This window comes from Mirounga angustirostris, unplaced genomic scaffold (assembly GCF_029215605.1).
Source record: "Mirounga angustirostris isolate CCGP_5_RB_7025 unplaced genomic scaffold, mMirAng1.0.hap1 SCAF_5, whole genome shotgun sequence".
NCBI classification, from domain to species: Eukaryota; Metazoa; Chordata; class Mammalia; order Carnivora; family Phocidae; genus Mirounga; species Mirounga angustirostris.
In genome coordinates this window covers 90,436,178-90,455,637 of record NW_026991713.1, presented here as the reverse complement: position 1 = coordinate 90,455,637, position 19,460 = coordinate 90,436,178, and the positions used below count along the sequence as shown (strand labels likewise).

Below are 19,460 nucleotides of genomic sequence, written 5' to 3'. Positions count from 1 at the left end.
ACACTCTGCTTTACTTCCTGTCTCACTTAAAGGCATTTATTCCTTTCTATTTCTATGTTTATAATTGTGTAGTGCTTCATAAGCTTTCTGCAGTTAGGAATTATATCTTATTGATGTGTCTGGCAAATGTCACATTTTAAAGAAAAACCCCATCTAATTTGGAATGATAAGGCCACTATTAAAAGTATAAGATTGCTTTCCACATTGCCTTCCTTAATATTCAATAAATATTTGCTTATTGAAAGACTAGAACCCTTTTGTTTTAGGTGGAGGTGCAAGAAAGGGAAGTAAGATATGTTAGTTGCTTTTTTTCATTTAACTCATGATTATCCACAGATGTCAGACTTTTTTTTCTAAGTAATTAAATACATAATATCCTTAAGCACCCACTGGATAAATTGTCAAAAGATTTTACAGGCACTTCGCATATGAAAAATTACAAATTGTAAGTCAAGTTTTAGGAAAAAACTCTTCCATTCATTCATTAAAAAATAGAAGAAAACAAGGAAACACCATTGCTGATTACCTATTATTAAGTTTCTGAGATATAACTCTGCAGGACATAATGTATGCAACTTAATAAGGTTTTGATGAAAAGATGGAATGACATAATTATTTTGTGTTTTAAGTTTGTGTAATTCTTTCCTTTCCCACCAAACTTAAGTGATTTAAAAGTTGGGAGATAGCAAAAATGAAGAAAGAAAAATGCAGAGAATTTTCCTGAAATCAGTAATATGGTGATCTGGAAAGAACAGTAATTTTATATTGGAATCAGGGCATTTAGAATCTCCCAGTTGTATTAATATAAAATGGTGGTACCACCTACCTGGTAGGGTGGTTGTGAGGGTTAAATGAAATTAGATATAAAAAATGGTTAGCAATTTTTCTTGGCACATTTTTCTTCTCTGTCTTCAGTCATTTGATGAATCAATTAGTCAGGCATGAATATTTAAGAGGCAGCTAGGTGCAGCTATAGAGAGCCCTTTAATGCAGGAGATTTATAGAAGATGACAATTCTTGATTACTGGAGCTAGAATTAAAAAGTTTAAAAAGTAATTTAGAAAAGTAGTTTTATGATACCACTCACTAGTAGGGCAAAATAAGCATTTAAAGAAGTAGTGTATCTGCAAAGGTTGAAGGAGTCTAGATTTAGGACGGTTTTATTTTAGAAGGTGTTTAACAAAAGCCCTGTGAAGTTACTAAATTTACTAAGTTTACAGTAAGCTTCTTCATGGTAAAGAAGCAGCCATTTTCTCACATTAATTATTTATCTTCAAAGTTTTTCAGTTTTTTTCAGATAATCATTATTGCCAAAGTTAGAGATGAAATCATTTATTCTGGGGATTAGATCCACATATGCTTTTTTTTCCCCTCCCTCCCCAGTGTGCAAAGTGCTCCCTCCCCCTTTATTTACTTTACAGGTATGGAACTTGGTGGACATGCTCACTCAAAGTTGAGGCAAAACAAAGTGTCAGTTTTCTTCCATAACCATTCCTGTGGCCAAGCTCCTGCCGCTTAAGACACAAATTTGACCACATAAGTTTGTTTAATGATCTTATTCTTTATTTTTTTTTGATACTTTATTTACACAGGTCTAAAGAGAAGTTGTTTAATACCGAAAGACTTCCTTATTGTCTTGTTAGCAAAACTACATACGTTTGACAAGAGGTTTAAGAGTTAACTTCTGTCTAGACGTTTTGTAAAGTGTAATAATTTATTTATCTGCTTGATTACAAGATCAGGAACCAAGAGCCATCTAATTCATCTCAATGAGTTTTCATCTGCAGTACTTAAAACTAGGGTCTTATGGTTCTGAGATTTCCATATTTGTCAATATCATTGTCAGTTGGGAAGAGTGATATTCTTTATTCCTATTAAACCTGGGAATCTATAAATTAAAGAAGACTACTAAATTAGGTTCTGGGAGGACTTACTAGGCATCATTTCTACATTTGAAATGCAGTCATTTCTACATTTGAGGAGCAGTCCTTTTTCCCTGTCATACCTTATTATAAGCTTTCTCTTTTTAAATGTCACATTTCTCTTGTAGTCATGGTTACCAATTTGATTTATCCAGTTTTATCCTGATAGGAAGGAAAACATTCTTATTGGAACTATGTAAAAAAGTAAAAAGATTCAGTTTAGATAAGGCCAATCAATATATTTAGTATTTTTCTACAGAATTGCTCTTTAATTGTTCTGGTGGCTTCTTATAACCCATATTAAGATCTTTCACAAGTTATTTTTTTCCCCTGGAATTCTGAGGATATTGGATTAAGATATTATTTAAATTATTATTCATACAAAGTACATTTTAAATTGAAGGTTAAAGATAGATTAAGAAGAGTTTTCCCTATATAACCATTAAAAATATTACCCATAGTTAAATCAGTTCATTTAGTCCTAGGTAATTATTGTTTTACTCAATTAGGGTTAAGTAATCTACTTACACAAAGTTGTCTGCACTGGACCAACAGAATCATAGAAATCCTGACCCATTCTCTTGGTATAGTTATGACAGATGTTGATTCATGAAGGTAATGTCAACTTTATACCAGGAGGCCTATATCCTGGAGTCTCTTCTACATAATAGTAATAGTTAAGATGATTTGGTATGGTCCTTTACCTAAGGATCTTTTGATGTTTATTTAGTAGACAAACCTCCCTCAGGTACGGTGGCAGCAAGGATCTTAACTCATTTTTGTTTGAGTTTCATTGCTACAGTTGGCCTAGTTGCCCTCTACATGTGGACACTGCTGTGATCAGAATTATATTTACCATGTAGGGAATTCCTTTATTCTTTGCGTAGCACCTTTGTTTTCCATGTATCATGTCTTCTTATTGGTTTATTCTGTCATTAGGGGAAGGAGACCCTATTGTCTAGTAACTTTTTGAGAAGGAGTAAATGGGAAGTATATTCTTTGAAACCAGGAGTGTGTGAATATTGTCACTATATTTTTAGATACTTGATTGATAATTTGGCTAGGTATAGAAATCTAGGTTGGAAAATATTTTTCTTCAGAATTTTAAAGGCACTGTTTCATTATCTTTTTGCTTTTATTGCTGAGAAATCTGAAGCCATTCTTATTTCTGATTTTCCCCTCACTGGAAGTGTTACTCTGTTAATAGTCTTTAGTGTTTTGCAGTTTCACTGTAATTCTTTGATGTGGATCTGTTTATCATTGTTTGCTGGCATTCATCAGGCCCTTTCAGTTTGCCGACTCTTGTTTTTCAGTCTTGGAACTTTTTCTTAAATGATTTCATTGGTGATACCTTTCTTCTGCCATTCTGTCACTCCAATGTGAATTATTGGAGGGGTACTCTACTTTTCTTAGATTTTATTTCCCTCTTACTTACAACTTTGTATTTTTGTTCAGTTAGATTTCTTCAACTTTATCATCCAGTTCTTCTACTGAGTTCTTAATTTTTTCTATCATGTTCATCATTTCTACTTTTTGGTCCTTGCCTGTAGTATTCTACTTTTTTTTTTTTAAGTAAACTATGCCCAATGTGGGTCTAGAACTCATGACCCTGAGATCAGGTTTCATCCTTCGCTGATTGAGCCAGCCAGGTGCTGCTAATATTCTATTCTTTTTTTTAAAGATTTTATTTATTTATTTGACAGAGAGAGACAGCGAGAGAGGGAACACAAGCAGGGGGAGTGGAAGAGGGAGAAGTAGGCTTCCTGCAGAGCAGGGAGCCCGATGCAGGGCTCGATACCAGGGCCCTGGGATCATGACCTGAGCCGAAGGCAGATGCTTAACGACTGAGCCACCCAGGTGCTCCAACTAATATTCTATTCTTGACACATGACTGCAACATCTTTTCTTATCTGTGGATATTAATTTTTTTGAAGGTTTTTTTTTGCATAGTTTTTGTGTTTTTTTGTTTTTGTTTTGGCTTGTTTTTGGTGTCTATTTTCCATGTTAGACTTTAATCAGGTGCCTTTTTCTTCCTTGCCTGACTATATTATATGTTGTGGAAGATTAAAAAGTTGATTAGAGGGGCACCTACGCGGCTCAATTAGTTAAGCATCTGACTCTTGATTTCAGCTCAGGTCATGATCTCAAGGTCATGAGATTGAGCCCTATATGGGGGTCTGCGCTGGGTGTGGGGCCTGCTTAAGATTCTTTCCCTCTCCCCCTGCCCCCAGAACACCCTCACCCCCCCAGCTTGTGCACATTCTCTCTCTCTTAAAAAAATTTTTTTAAAAAGTTGATTAGAGGGATGCCTGGGTGGCTCATTTGGTTAAGCATCTGCCTTCAGCTCAGGTCATGATCCTGCAATCAAGTCCCGCATTGGGCTTCTTGCTCAGTGGGGAGCCTGCTTCTCCCTCTGCCTGCCTCTCCCCCTGCTTGTGCATGTGTGTGAGCGTGCTCTCTCTGACAAATAAATAAAATCTTTTAAAAATTTTGAAAAAAAGCGTTGATTGGAATATCTACATTTGTCAGCTTTTAACTTCTCTTTGGTTTATCTGGGTGGGCAGTTTTTTGAGAGCTCCCAAGACCTTAAGATCTTGGGTCTTGTGCTTTTTAGATACCCCCAGAGAATAGTTTTCCATTATCTTGAGTGATAGTAAAGCAAAGTTTATTGAGTGACAGTACAAAGCTCCCAAAGAGGGAGGGGATCGGAGAGCGTTGCTCTAGTTTTCCATTTTCATACATGGGGAATAAAGATCTGATTGTCAGCATTTTGGAAGATTAATGGAAGAAGAAGACTAGGGGTCTCTGCAGTAAGCACTCAATCTGTCTCTTTTTGGTATGCTACTCTGATTTTTAACTGTGGATGTTGTCTTCATATTTTTGCTAGGATTGGGGAGAGGAGGTATTCAGTGGAATGTGGTGAGGATATCTAGTGTATCTTACTGATTCGCAAAATGCTTTCACTAGTATTCCCTTTTTTAGTTACACCATCCTACTGTTTGCTCCCTTCACCTTAGTTGGCCTAGTTCTTTTAGTTGCTGTGTCTTTTGAAGTTGCTGTCATGTAATTTAAATTGGTACTTGTCCCCAGTGAAGCATGGAATGTGATATTTGGGGAACTGCTAAATTAGTTACCAATAGTTCTGCTTATTTTCCAGCTCCCCAAATCTTTTAGCTCTTTTCTCTTTTACTTTTCTCCTTATTCTTTAGGATTTATGCTTTCAAAATTACTAAGTTTTAGTGGGATTTGAGGGAGTGAGATTAGGTGTTTTCATTTCATTATCTTAACATCCTTTTAATGTTGGTTTTCTTTGTATGTATAAGGTTGGTAGTAATATGTAACTAAAGTGTATTAACTAAATAAAAGTATTTACTTTCTGTAATACAGTGAAACCTTTTATTTAGGTTCCATGGAATTTTTAATATTTTGTATATGCAAAGTATTTTAATAGTATGATATATGTGTATAAAAGGTTATAGTAGTTGATTATAGTTAATTCTCTTCCAATTCTCATTGTCACTTGCGCGACCCCTCACAAATGGTTACATTCTCTGCTCATAAAACTTTGAAATTATAACACTTTTATTTTACAGGATCATTGTAAGACTGAAATGAAAAAAATATGTGAAAAGTGCTAGTTTATATTTAGGAAGAGCTAAAACATTGGAAAATCATGGAAATGTTTATGTGACATTAGAAATAGCTTCCAAATGTGTTTGCTTTTACAAATAAACAGTGATTCAGTTTATTAAGACTGATCCTATCTAAAATAAGTTTCTTATATGATATATAATCAAACAATATTCTTTCTTAGTAAAATTTAAGAATTTAAAAGTAAATAATAGGCTTACGTTCCATAATTTTTTATAGACACTTTTTAGAGTTCAGCTCTTCTAAGCATATAGTAGTTTCTGTGTATTGCCTGTAAAAACTCTCTAAAAGCTGAAAAATGCTCTACAAAAGGTATTTTTTCCATCTTGGATTTTAAAGATTTTATTTATTTTAGAAAGAGAGAGTGAGAGACGGAGAGCATGAGCAGGGGGAGGGGCGGAGGGAGAGGCAGAGAATCTCAAGCAGACTCTGAGCTGAGCATGGAGCCCTATGCGGGGCTCGATCCCACAACCCTGAGACCATGACCTAAGCCCAAACCAAGAGCAAGACCCTTAACTGACTGAGCCACCCAGGTGTCCCTACACCCTGGGTTTTAAAGTACAGAGGCTTTTTAAACCAAGGCTAAAAACTTAGTTATTAGTTGACAACTTTTTCCTAGAAAGTAAGAGTTGAGATCCTGAAAATGAAGGTTCTTAACGATATAGAATTTTCTGAGATTTTTTGTGGTAGAAATGAAAACACTGGGAATTAATTTCAACTCACCATCTTTTGAGCAAATACTGTGTTTTGCACTATGGAAGTGAATGGAGAATGAACTAAGATGTGATTTCTGTCCTTGGGGACTCATATATAAAGATAGAAGTAATGAAATATGGTAAGTATAATGATGGTATGCACAAAAGATCTTGAGAGTGAAATTATACCTGGCTTGGGGGATGGGTATAGTAAAGGGAAAAGAGAGTAAGGAAAAGATTGTTACTGATGAGATAATTTAGGTTGAGTCCTAAATAGGATTTATCTGGTGAACTAGGATTGTTTCTTTGGGATAGAGAGTGAAACATGTTGGCAGTGGCACCAGTTACCTGAATAACAGCCTAACCATTTTCCTTTTCTAAACCATTTTCATGATGTGTAGAAACAGAACCAGTGTGGGAAGGGATGGGTGAAGGAAGCTCTATGGGCCCAGACTGAGTGTAGTCTAGCATGTATTTCAGCTCCTAGTACTTTTGTGAAGTTATTTAATCTTTGAGCCTGTTTCCTTCACTCATGAATTGGAGGTAATACCTACCTTGTAGGATTACTGTGAGAATTAATTGAAGTAATGCATGTAAAACTTATCTGAAGGCTTGATCTATATTAATATATCTCCCTACTACTTTGTCTTCTAAGTGCCGTGTGTAAAGTAGATAATCAGTATAGTTACTGTTTTATGTCTGTGCCTTGGGATATTAGAAAAAATCTAGTAAATTGGTAGTAAAATGATTGTAGTGGCTGGGGGATAATTGGTACAATGAGGGAATGTATGTCTTTTACTTTGATATCTAAAGTGGGTGAAAAGTAGTTCTTATAGCCAATAGTAGTAGCCAGCAACTTAGCTTGCTCAGGAAAACTTAGACTGAGAAAAAAGTAGTTAGGATTTACATTGGGCAGGTATTTGGCAAGGCAGGGGAGGCTTAGGGTGAGGAGAATGGGACAAGGTACATTTGAAGGTGTGTTACATAATTTAAATTTTTGTAGAACAGACATCCAAAAAATCTACTATCTGAATATCGGAAGCTGCCTTGGCAGCTTTAAAAGTTTTGGTTATTTGTCTCCCCAATAACCTTAGTCCCATTTCAGTGCTACAATAATGTCTATCTTGTTTGAATCTTTTCCAGTTTACCGACCTCTTGCTTTTAAGGAATAAATTTGAGTGACCCTCAGAGAATGTTATTTTTTTGAAGAATTAATGTGGTTTGGTTAAGTGTAACTTTTTTTTTTATCTAGTGTAGTACTTGAATATTCTTTTACATACATTATATTATCCAGTTTGCCTCTTGGAGAATAAGTAAGGATCTTTTAAAAAGCTGAGTTAGTTAATTAATTGAATTTAAATTAAAAAAAAAGCTGAGTTATTTTTGTTTCATTTTAAAATTTTTATTATGGAAAATTATAAATATATACAGAAATAATCAACTCCATGTGCCCATCACTCAGCTTGAACAGTTATCAACTTATGGGGCCAATCTCCTTTTGGCTATACCCCTCCCACTTCCCTATACTCTTAACGAATTTTAGTAAATATCTACATTGTGTGGTGGATAGACACGAGATCACATAGGGCAGCTAGATTTTAGGAAGGTAAACCAAGGAAAAGAGAAGGAAAAGGTGGATTTCCTAGATGATTATGAGTTATCAAGCAAACAGGTTTTTTCTGTGCACTTGTCCTTCTCTTCTCTTGATGGGTGGGTTACTGCCACGGACAGATTTGTTGGGCTCTCTCTCAAATTTGTTTTGTTAATATACCCACTTTTAGACTGAATTTTACTCTGTTGTTCTCCCTATTTGCTTTTTTTCCCCCAGGGGTGTCTACATTCTTTATTTTTATTTGTTTTTTGCTCACGTTAGAATGTTGGGAGGTCTGTGGCAGGGCATGAAATTTAATTTGCCCTGGGACCAAACCACTCACCTAGAAATGTCTTTGTGGCCATCTGGACTACGAAAGAGAAGAAATTGTTTTTATCTTTATGGCAGATTACTCAAAATAAGCTTTGTTGCCATCATAGCTCTAATGACTCTAGTCTCTTCCCCACAGTTATTTAAATTATTGTCAAGATTCAAAAATTTGACTGCAAGCTTTAACCATTTTGCTAGATTTGAGTACTTTGGGGCTTAGACTCTGTGGGGAAAAAGATCTTTAATTAGCCTTCTATAAATGGAAATTGACTATCAGGATTTAAATAACTTAATTTTCCAGAAATTATAAAAATTGGCACTCTTTTCATGATAAAAGTACTATAAAAGGCAAAAAAAAAAAAAAAGGTCCTTGAGCAGACTTTTTTTTTTTCTGGACTGAAATGGAGGCTTTCTTTCAAGCAAATTCCCTGGTGTTTGCTGTGTGTGATTTGGCTCTATCTCTGTAACTGCTAATATGTGGCATGGACTTCAGGCTGTCTGGGATCTGGATGTGCCCAAAGTCTGTATTGCAAGTCCGGATTCACAGGCATTGTGTTACAAAACTGGCTTGCTGCCTTCTCTGGTTTCTGTGTCCTAAGCAGCTGCATTGTTTGTTGCAGTATATGCATTAGCTGTTGTCTGTGTTCAGTTTCCTGCAGACTGACAAAGTGGGAGGGGCTTTGTTTGATACATAGCTGAGTTTTCACTGTGTGAGTTCTTGAGTGCACGTTGCAGCCATCTTAATTACACTTTAGTGCAACTGAGACAGTGCAGCTGTCTCAAAATGGCTGCTGACCTAGTCTTTGTAGCTGCTTAGGCAGCAACTATGCCAGTGAGGAGACTTGGCACATGCACCAGGACCAGAGGTAAGAACCAATTACTCTTTATCTTTGAACATTTTAATTAAAAAAAAATTTGAATTCTACTGAGTTTACATAGCAAGGTTAACTTAGAGCTTGCTTGCTAAGAAGTTGAAGTGTTTGCTTTAAGCTTCTTTTATGAAAAGAGTACATAGGATGGTGAGGTCAAAGGTTAAATTCCTGTAATTTCTCCCCATCTTATGTTCTGTCATTGCCAGAGCATTTGATCACTACAATAGTGTTTTCTGGTCCTAATTAACTTAATATTCTTTTTGTGTTGGATATTTTAGTTTGCTTGATATTTTTTGGTATAAATTAAAAACAGTACATGTACTGAATAGATTTTTTTGGGGGGGGGGAAGAAGCCATAAATAAGCCTTGTTTTGCATGAAAAGAGATTTTTCTGTGTGTGTGTGTGTGCGTGTGTGTGTGTGTGTGTGTGTTTTGGAGCTGTTGTTTGGTAGCTTTCTGGGAAGAATGTTAATTCTCTGAATATAAGTCGTAGTTAGAGAAAGAAAAAAAATTTTTAACACTGTTATTTTTTTGTACTGGGTTCTAATTCTTTCTTGTTATGCTGCCTCCTCTTGGCCATTCACTTCTTTCACATTTTTAAGGGTGCTAACTTTTTATTCTAATTATTTTTTTCTTAAATTGTCATTCAGATTCAGATTTTGAATTTAGAAACAAATTCACATCTAGGTCTGGATACCCCTTTTCTTTCTAGCTAATGAATTTTAATGCAACAGAGCTGAAATAAATATTCAAGTTGTTTTGATTAATTGATATTGTTGATGCCCACCTTAGTCTTAGTTTAAACCTGTGGTATACTTAAAAATAATGTAATTCAATGATTTTGTAAATTTAGTTTCACAATTTTCAAAAAGCTTTCTTAACATTCTTCTGAAATTGAAACACTTACTGAGATATAGTAAGTCCACAGTGACCCAGAGAGTTAGGAGAATGAAATTCTTATTCACATAATATTTCAGATAGCAGAAAGTTTAAGCTCTAATGCTTAAATTGTGGTATTTACTAAAATTTTTTTATAAATGGTATAGTACATTTCTCCAGTTTTGTTAAGAGTATTATGAATATACCCCTGACTAATATTACATAGAACAGTAAGTCTTGAACTTTAGAAAACAGCAACTTTTGCACATTAAATTCTTATGAAGGACCCCTGTATTTAAAAGGGATACGTATGGTATTTTATTTTTTTGTATTTACTTTATAATTTAAAGTATTACATTTACTTAATATAAGCTTATTTAATAAAATGAGAACAATTAGGCTGTTATGATGAAAACAAAAGTTTGAAACCAGATCATATATCACAATTATAATCTTGTATTAGTGTCAGGATCTAGGTTGCTTAGTTGTAGAACTTCAGGTGGTAAGGGACTGTAGAATTCATTTTGACAGGTATTCTAGAATGTGAATTCTTTATGTTCTTTTTTAATTTCATGAAGTTAAAGATCTATAGTTACACGATTTAACAGTTATTTGAAATTGCTGCCTTGCCACAAAATTGCATTTATATTTGTTCTAATTTTTTAAAAAATAATTTTTTTCTTAACTTAATCATTGGTCATTTATTCAGTGGCTTCACATGTATTTGGGATCACTAGTTCAGTTTCATCAACAGCTTTAGCATGTTTATTTCTCTTTCATTAGCTTACTCCTTTGTGAAGTTGTTAGGACTCTTTTTATGCGATATAATGGATTCTAATAACCTGAACATTACTTTATATAAATTCAATAATACGAGCTTGCCCCCAAAAGAGAAGAGCAACAAGTTCAGTCCTGTGAGAGAGAGAGATTTTATCCATTGTGCCTTTCAGTAAGGTTTTGCCTTAGAGTGAGTATGACATAGGAAGTGAATGTGCTGTGCCCTTAATCATCATTATTTTCATGCTTCTCATAGTATGAACAGCTTACTGTATTCAAATATTTCATACAGTGTAAGCCAGCCACTCAGTTTGTTCTTTATTGCTAGAGAAAAATTGGCTAGGTTGAAATTATGGAACCAATTTATGTTGATCTTCAGAGTAAGACCTTGGGGAAATTTTAATGATCCGTTCTTTTTGTCTTCTGTTGTGGATTATAAAATTTACCTTCACCCTCTACAAGGAGACTCTATTGATTTTACTTATACATGGGGAAACACCAACAATGTGGTTACTCAGGATATTATTGCTAATTCTTTCAGTGCCATGTTGCATTTTTGCAACTATAAGCATAAACTGCACCTCAGTGGGATTATTACTTTTGGGACTGGTGACAGTTTTCAAATTGTCCATGCTGAATTTCAGGTTAGCTATTAGGCTGAATAATTGAAGGCATGATAAATCTGGGAGCTGGATAATTAAGGTTTAATGTTATTATTTTGTCACTTTTTGTGCTCCCTATTTGTTTATCCTTTCTCCTGAGCCATTTCATTAAGCATAAGCCTGTAAGGAAAATGTTGAGATAGTGAAAGAAATTGACTAAGAGTTTAAACCTAGATTTGAGTTGTTTTTACTACTTTCTTCTTATATTGGTCATCTCATTCCATTTTCTGACTCTTGTTTCCTCATCTGTAAAATGGGAAAAAATGCCTATCTATATGGCAAAGATATACTGAGAATAATGTTTTTGAAGAGTACCATGAAATATTCTGCATGCTGATTTTCCAGTAATAGTTTGAATGCTTTTCAGGTTTTTTTGTTTCTCAGATGTCGTGTACTTTATCACATGTGATTGGATTGAGGAATGTGGTATATTTAAACAGTATGGGAAATTTCTTATATAACTCATGCTCAGAAGCAAGAAGTACTGACTTGATAGTAGTACATCCATATCCACTTGGTAATATGTAGTATTCATGTTTGTACTACTGATCCCATTCTGTTACATAGATTAGCCACCTTTTGCTGTATGTGGATATGGTAGATATGTTTATTTAAGTAAAGCCAATATAGAATGTTGGTATTACAGAATTAAGGGAGTAAATGGGAGAAATGTTTCAATTCTAGTCTGACTGAGTCCTCCAAATATACAGTGAGAAAATAATTTCTCTAAAGAGAAGACTTGAATTCAGGGCCTGGAGTTTTCTGTGTTTCAGTACAAATGAGAATCTTAAGAACAGTATAGTTTTCTTTCAGTAGCCACAAATTGGCAGCCAACAGATACTTTAGCCACTGGTCTATTACTCTGGTTGTTAAAGCTAAATTGTTCCTTTTAAATCCCTCTTCTACTTGACAGATTGTTGGCAGCCTTTTATATTTAGAATATAGCTTCTAACCTAGAAGAAAGTAAGCATAAGTAAAGTCTAGCCTACTTTACTTGGTAGGAGAGACTGCACGTGTAAAGACCATTTATTTAGAAGATATGGCGCCTTTGCTAATCTTCAGCTTTGTCCTGATTTCTCTATATTAGAGTACTATGGTGCTGATTGAAGGAGATCCAGTGACATCAGCAAAAAGTGACAATAGAATGAAAGTGAAGAGAGTAAAGAAATAGTAATTAGAAACACGAATACCTTGAGGTCTTTTAATGTGATAATAGGTTCTCTTTTCTTTAAATGTTATGACAGCGTTAAAGATACCACTGTTTATCATATTGATGTCTTAATGATGATATTGCATAAGAAAAAATATATTCAAGATACACAGTTTACCAACAGGTAAATGAAATACATTTTATAAAAGATTTGTGTCTAAATTGGTTGAGTTGAGAAGTCTTAGCACTAAAAATGAGAAAGTTGCTAGTAGAAAGTTTTCTTAACTGCACTAGACTAATTTTAGAGGCCAGTATAAAGTTATTTTTCTTAAAAGTTTGCTTTTGTTTACATAACATTCACTGTCTTAACTATGTTGAGACTACTTTGATGATGCAGGAAACATGGTAGTTTATGATCATGATGTGATGTGATTTTCCACATTTTCCAGAGTGAAAGCCAGCTTCTTAGCATTCATGTATACCATGACATTGCTAACTCCAGGGAAATCTTACTCTTTTTTGGAAAATGGCTTTAAGTTAGAGGAAACTTCAGTGGAAATTGAAAAAGCATTTAACTTGCACAGGAAACACTGACTCTCCTGTTTTCCAAACTCTTCACACTCCCAAAAGAGAGTGATTTGGGAGAAAGTTTAAAGTCTGTTCAAATAAGGGATTTTTTTTTTTTTAATTGCTCAAGTTAGAACTTTCACAGAATTCTCTATTAGTAATTTGTAGCAGTCTGTTCTTAGTCATTAATGTGTGAATATGGAAACGATGAAAAAAGTGCTTATTGACTCAGTGAATCCTTTGAGTTTAATGTAAAAGGAGTTTAACACCATATCTGAGGAGTTGCTTCTCCACCTGCCTAAGGACTTCTGCCTTTCTTATAGTAAACCAGGTGCTACTACCCAGGAGAGTTGTATGACCTGTTGCTTTTCTTTGCTGACATGGAAGTATCATGACATGCATTGTGGAAACTATTAGTATAGAAGTCAGGAAATGATTATTTTTGTCTCGTACTGCTATTAAGTAATTGTATAGTTTTGAATAAATTACTTAAGCTCTTAATGCCATTCTGCAACCATTAAAAGAGAGAGGTGGTTGGATTTGGGAGAAGACAAACTTTGGAATCAGTCAAGGTGAACTCATTTTCTTTCACTGACTAGTTAGACATTTATATGAGAAATGTATATATCATGCTGAAAGTATAATGCCTATCATAAGTAAGTGCTCAGTAAGTCTTAGGCATTATTTTTTATGGGAAGAAGCTAGTTGCTTATTTTCAGACTTTAGTTTTCTTTAAAATGGGGATAAAGTCTACCATACAGAGTTGATAATTGGGATTTAAATGAGCATAGTATATATAAAGCATTTAGTGCAGTGTGGGACACAAATTAAGTATTAGTAAATATTGGTTGCTTTTTCCTCACAAGTTTCCCTCTGGCACAAATTTTTTTTCTGTTTTTTTTTTTTTTTTCCCAATCATTATGGTACTGGGGAGAATTCTGGGCTACTTGGATACTTTAGAAAAGGATTTTTAGGGTGAGGGGTTGTTAGGGGTCTGGCTGATTTATAGTAAAAATGCCAGAAAGCAAGGTGCTTTAATCTCAAAGTGAAGACTTTAAAGAGCTTGAACGGGACACAGTAAGAATTCTTACTGGTGCTAAGGCAGTATGATAGAGTGAAAACAAAAATGGATTGTGAATTGATCAATTGATTCAACAATTTTAGCAAACATTTATTATGTACCTGTTATTTGCCAGGCACTGTTTTTTTTTTTTTTTTTTTAAGATTTTATTTATTTATTTGACAGAGAGAGACACAGCGAGAGAGGGAACACAAGCAGGGGGAGTAGGAGAGGGAAAAGCAGGCTTCTCGCGGAGCGGGGGGCCTGATATGGGGCTTGATCCCAGGACCCTGGGATCATGACCTGAGCCGAAGGCAGACGCTTAATGACTGAACCATCCAGGCGCCCCTGCCAGGCACTGTTTTAGTGTCTGGCATACAAGATCCCTGCCCTCGAGGAGTTTACACTGGGGCAGGGGAAACAGGAGGATAGATACTAAATATGAGAAGGTTAAATTACCCAAGGGTTTGAGAATCCTGGGTAGGTGAACACTACCAAAATGTGGTCTGTGGATCAGTTTCAAGGTCAGTTCAGATTAGTTTGTTTATTCCTGGTCTTCCATGAGATAAGAACTGAAATTAAGAGGGTCTAGAAATTTTTATATCAATCCAATAAAGTAACTTTATGTCAGTTGGGTCAAATAACAAAAGTAATTGACGCATACATTTTATATGCTTTCACTTTATTTCACTTTCCAAGTAATTCTTTTTCGTTGAATTTACAAAAGTGTTGATCTTTGATGGATTAGAGATAAAACATTGGCTCTTTACCATTATTTGCAAAGCATTGAGCTAGATTAATAACATTGTTGGCACTTCAGTAAACAGGTTATAGAGAATTTAAGCTTCTTATGATTAATTCACTGTCAGGTGATTGTTTTACTTATTCAGCTTAACAGATAGTTATATACATTATATTTTATGATGGATTAAATGATTTTAGGTCCTTTGATTTTCAAGTACTTTTATTCAAAGAGCTGGCTACATAAAGTAGGAAGAGAGAGGGCGGACACAGCTAACAAAATTAAAACCGGAAGGAATACAATACTTGGATGATTTCCAACTCTGAGATGTTATGATCAATAGCCAAATATTACTTAAACAGTGTACACTATGTGGAATGACACCATATTATATATATTTGTTTCTTTCCTCCTTCTGCTGCTGGTGGAGTACAGATTCTGAAAAGAATATATAGTTGTTTGAGGAAATCCATTATTGCTTATCAAAGAAAACCGAGGTAACACTTAGGATTATGCACACATTAAAGTCTACTAATTACTGTTGATGTGTGATAACTTTATTTTTCCTCTAATTTAGAGCCCCATTGTCTTTATTGTGTAATAGGGGTAGTTTAAGACTGATGTTTTAGAACAGCTGAAAATACAGGTGCCCTAGGTGGCTTAGTTGGTTAAGCATCTTCCTTCAGCTTAGGTTCTGATCCTGGTGGCTTGGGTTCAAGCCCCGCATTGGGCTCCCTGCTCAGCGGGGAGCCTGCTTCTCCCTCTCTCTCTGCAGCTGCCCCTGCTTGTGCGCGCTCTCTCTCTCATAAAATAAGTAAAAAATCAAAAAAAAAAAAAAAACCACAGCAGAAAATAAGATTAAAAAATAAGGAACATGGGCACCTGAGTGGCTCAGTCGGTTGGGGGTCCAACTCTTGATCTTGGCTCAGGTCTTGATCTTGGGGTTGTGAATTCGAGCCTCGCGTTGGGCTCCATGCTGGGTGGGGAGCCTACTTTAAAAATAAGGAACATATTTTGGATAACCCCTGGTTAGCATATTAAGTACTTTTCATTTTATTGTCATAAAATATGTGGCACTAAACTAGTTTCTAGGCTATTTGAAAATGAAATTTAGTATAGTTAGACTCATTAAAATAAATGGAAAAATAGAAGTGAAGAGATAGAATTATGTATTAGGTGATAAAGTAATTGAAAAAAATTTAAACAAAGGACTTCATAGGCAGTGACTCAATTCTTAGATCTGGCCAATTAAAACAGCACAAGAATGATTTAGGTTAAATGAGAATGTGCCACTGACAAAATACGTTCTTGTGTAGATATTTGTAACTTAACGTGAGCTTTTTGAAAAGTTTAGTAATATTAACTAGTGGTAAATATGTTGAATTACTTAATCATTGTACTAATGTTACTTGAATATGCAGTAAGTCTTATTTGGTGACACATAAAGCTGTGTGGTTCTAAGAGCAAATCTATTTAATGATCATTTACTATTTAAATGATTAACAAAGTTTGAAAGGTGGCTGTATAGTCGAATGAGGACAGCTTTTACCTAATGTGAATTATAATTTATATTTGTAATGATTGTTAAAAATAGTAGTTACTGGATTTATGTAATATATTGGTCTATGTCACAGAAAACTAAGGCTTTTGAATATCTCTGGGTGTTAAACATATTTTTGGTGTGGTGGGGGTAAAATGTCAGTTACATAAGAATTATAAATTGATTTTGTCTTATTACCTGGATTTGAATCATTGGTAAATAGATAACTAGATATATTCTAAAACCAGTCGGTGCCTGTTGGGGAACGAATGGGGGAGGGTTTACTCAGCAGTATTTTCCTTTAGTTTGGTCATGAAATGAGGACTGCTTTATGTAAATTGTTCTTACTGGTGCCAGCTAGCTGTAACTGCAGTCTGGCTGTGCTAGGGCAGCAAATAATATGTGTCATGGATTTTCTGTTTGGAATGTATAAGAATTCAGCCTTTAGGACTGAAAGGACAGAGTTGATGCTTTAGAATAAGAGTACTGAGACCTCCACAACTGACAATATGTGGAATAATGAGAAGCTATAAGCCTTTGAAGCTTTTAGTTCTGTTTTTATAGATTTATGCCTATTGATACTATTGGGTAATATGTGGGAGGTACTTAACTGCACACAGTTGCTGCAGTCCTAATAGTTGGCAGAATAGAAAGCAGTACAAAAGAATTCTGATTCTAGGCATCTTCACTTGCAACAGTCCTTTGGAAGATGTACTTTGTGTGTTCTGTGAGCTTCATTGGCATACTGGCTGACGTTTTTTGGCTTTTGTGGTTATTGGGTTGTTTGCTGCACAAACTACACAACAGATGTGAATCACTGTTTGCAAGGAATTTTAATATGTAGCCAATCTACTGTATTCCTGTTTTTTTATGAATATGAACCAAGCAAGGAATTTAGGCTCAAGAAGGCTGTTCTAGAAGTCTGCATTAGCTTTTACTGTTTATACAAATGAACTAAGTTGCAGTGGTTTACAGAAGAGGAAGTCCTTTCCACAATATCAAGCTACCCACAGGTAAGAGATTCAGGTCCTTTTTTTTGTGACCACCCCCACCACCCACCCCCCCCCGACCCCTCAGGCCTTATATCTGTCTCTCACTTTTGGAAGGTTTTTGTTTGTTTTTAATTTCAGTCAAACCAGGATTGGTAGATTGTTTAATGTAAATTTTCAGGAGATTGTGAATACCATATTTGGATTTTTTCTTTTAAAAAATGATTTTTTTAAATAATTTTCCTCAGGTTTATATTGAAATGAACTAACAGTGGGCTTCATATATGAACATTACTCATGCATGCAATATGTTCATATTACATAGAAATCAGTTTTAGACCTCTTTTCATTATAGTCCTGTTACTGTGTTTTCAGTTGTAGTGACACCAACTGGTACATACAGAGAAATGACGTTTTGTAACCTTACTAAACTATGAAGTTTTAGAGTAAATGTACCACTTTGAATTCATCATCAAAATCTGACTGCTTCTGTTTTCACAAATGGTTCACTGACATACGTTAGATAATGTATATTTATACATATAACATGGTCAAGTTTTCCAGTTCCACCCTTATGCTTCCATTTCCACATATTTAAACTTATCACTGTCTTAACAAAGTGAAATTAAGTCAAACTAAAATGAATATTAAAAATTTTAATATTAAGTTAGGTGAAGGTGACAGAGGCATTTGTTATATTATTTTTTTTTTGGTATGCTTGAAAAATTGCATACAGAAAACCATTATCTCATTGAAATAAAAAGTATATAATATAAAGAATATGTAACCATACTATAAAGATATAAAGATTTATGTTTATACAGAAGTGCAGATATGTGTGTCTGCTAATTATCAGTATGGCCAGTGATAAAATATATTACTGATAGATATAATTTTGGGGGATGAGTGTGAGTAGGTGACAAAGCAAAGGGTGATAGTGAGGCTAGCTTTGAGAAATAGAGGAGGAAGAAAGGTATTAGGCAGTTCTTTGGTCTTCACTTCCTTTTCTAGAAGTTGAACAGCAGGATCTTTCTGCAGCTTTGAAGTGTTAGTTTTAGATGGGACTTTGAAAGGCCATTGGTCATTTATTACTACATGGTTGGGTACTTAAAAGCTAGAGGCCAGCTAGATTGAGCATGATAGAAGCCACACTCATGTTTCAGGGGTACAAACTGAAGAGAAGGCATGCTTCTCTTAGTGTGGAGAACACATATATCTAAAACAATTGGGAAGTTTTCACACTTATCTAGAGCAATAATTGTTAGGGAGAATGTTAGATCGGGAAGATAGTTGAGAAATACTGAGGGGGTTTTATTAATAGGTAAAGAGGCAAGGAGTTAGACCAAAATAGCATTCAATAAATATTCAAATGGGGGTCATAGCAAAGCAAGAGGAGGGAAAGTTGCACAGAGGAGTTTTTGTATAGGCACAAATAAGTCTAAAGGGAATCATGTAAGACAAAGATAAATGTCTTGAGGATAAAGATGTATAGTTTTTGAGACTGTTTAAGTTGAGTATGAATGATCCAAAAATCTGAGGGATAAATTTTGAGTTTTCAGTTTTTGTGTTCCTCTTAGGCAACAAAATTTATTAGTAAGCAATGTCAAATAACAAAATCTTGAAAGTGGAATAGACCTAGGTGGTCAAGTAGTTGTAACATCACACTTTCTACAGGAGCCTACTGTTTATTATTCCTGACAGATAATTATCTAGTTTCTGCTTCAACATTTCTAATGACAGAGATCTCTAATTTCATAAGGCAATTAATTCCTTCTTTTGTTGGATATCTGAACAAATCAGTATTTGTTGATTTTTAGGAGAAATTGGCCTTTCATTGTTTTTGTTTCTGTACTCGTCTGTCTGCCTGCCTGCCTGTTTTTCTATCTGTATCTGTTATACACACATAATAGATCTGCACTACTTAAAGAAAGCCATTAAAATTCCTGTGTTTTCTAGGCTAAATATCCTCCATTTTCCCAACTATTTCTCATATAACATGTTGTTCTAGGTCATTCTTTAGCCTGGTCATCCTG

General features: G+C 34.8%; 1 protein-coding gene across 5 annotated transcripts in view; it reads left to right on the top strand.

Annotated features, from left to right (window-relative positions):
- ATF7IP (activating transcription factor 7 interacting protein) overlaps positions 1-19,460 on the top strand; it is a 126,596-nt gene that overhangs the window by 8,833 nt on the left and 98,303 nt on the right. For 2 of the 5 annotated variants that reach the window (XM_045870200.3, XM_045870199.3), the window contains exon 1: positions 8,552-9,055. The exons of 2 other annotated variants lie outside the window; for them this stretch is intronic. In XM_045870200.3, the coding sequence (XP_045726156.1) occupies positions 9,039-9,055 (17 nt within the window). In that variant the 5' untranslated portion in view covers positions 8,552-9,038. Of the gene's footprint in view, positions 1-8,551; positions 9,056-15,740; positions 17,452-19,460 lie in introns of those variants that run through there. One more of the 5 variants, XM_045870203.3, reaches the window with a different exon arrangement.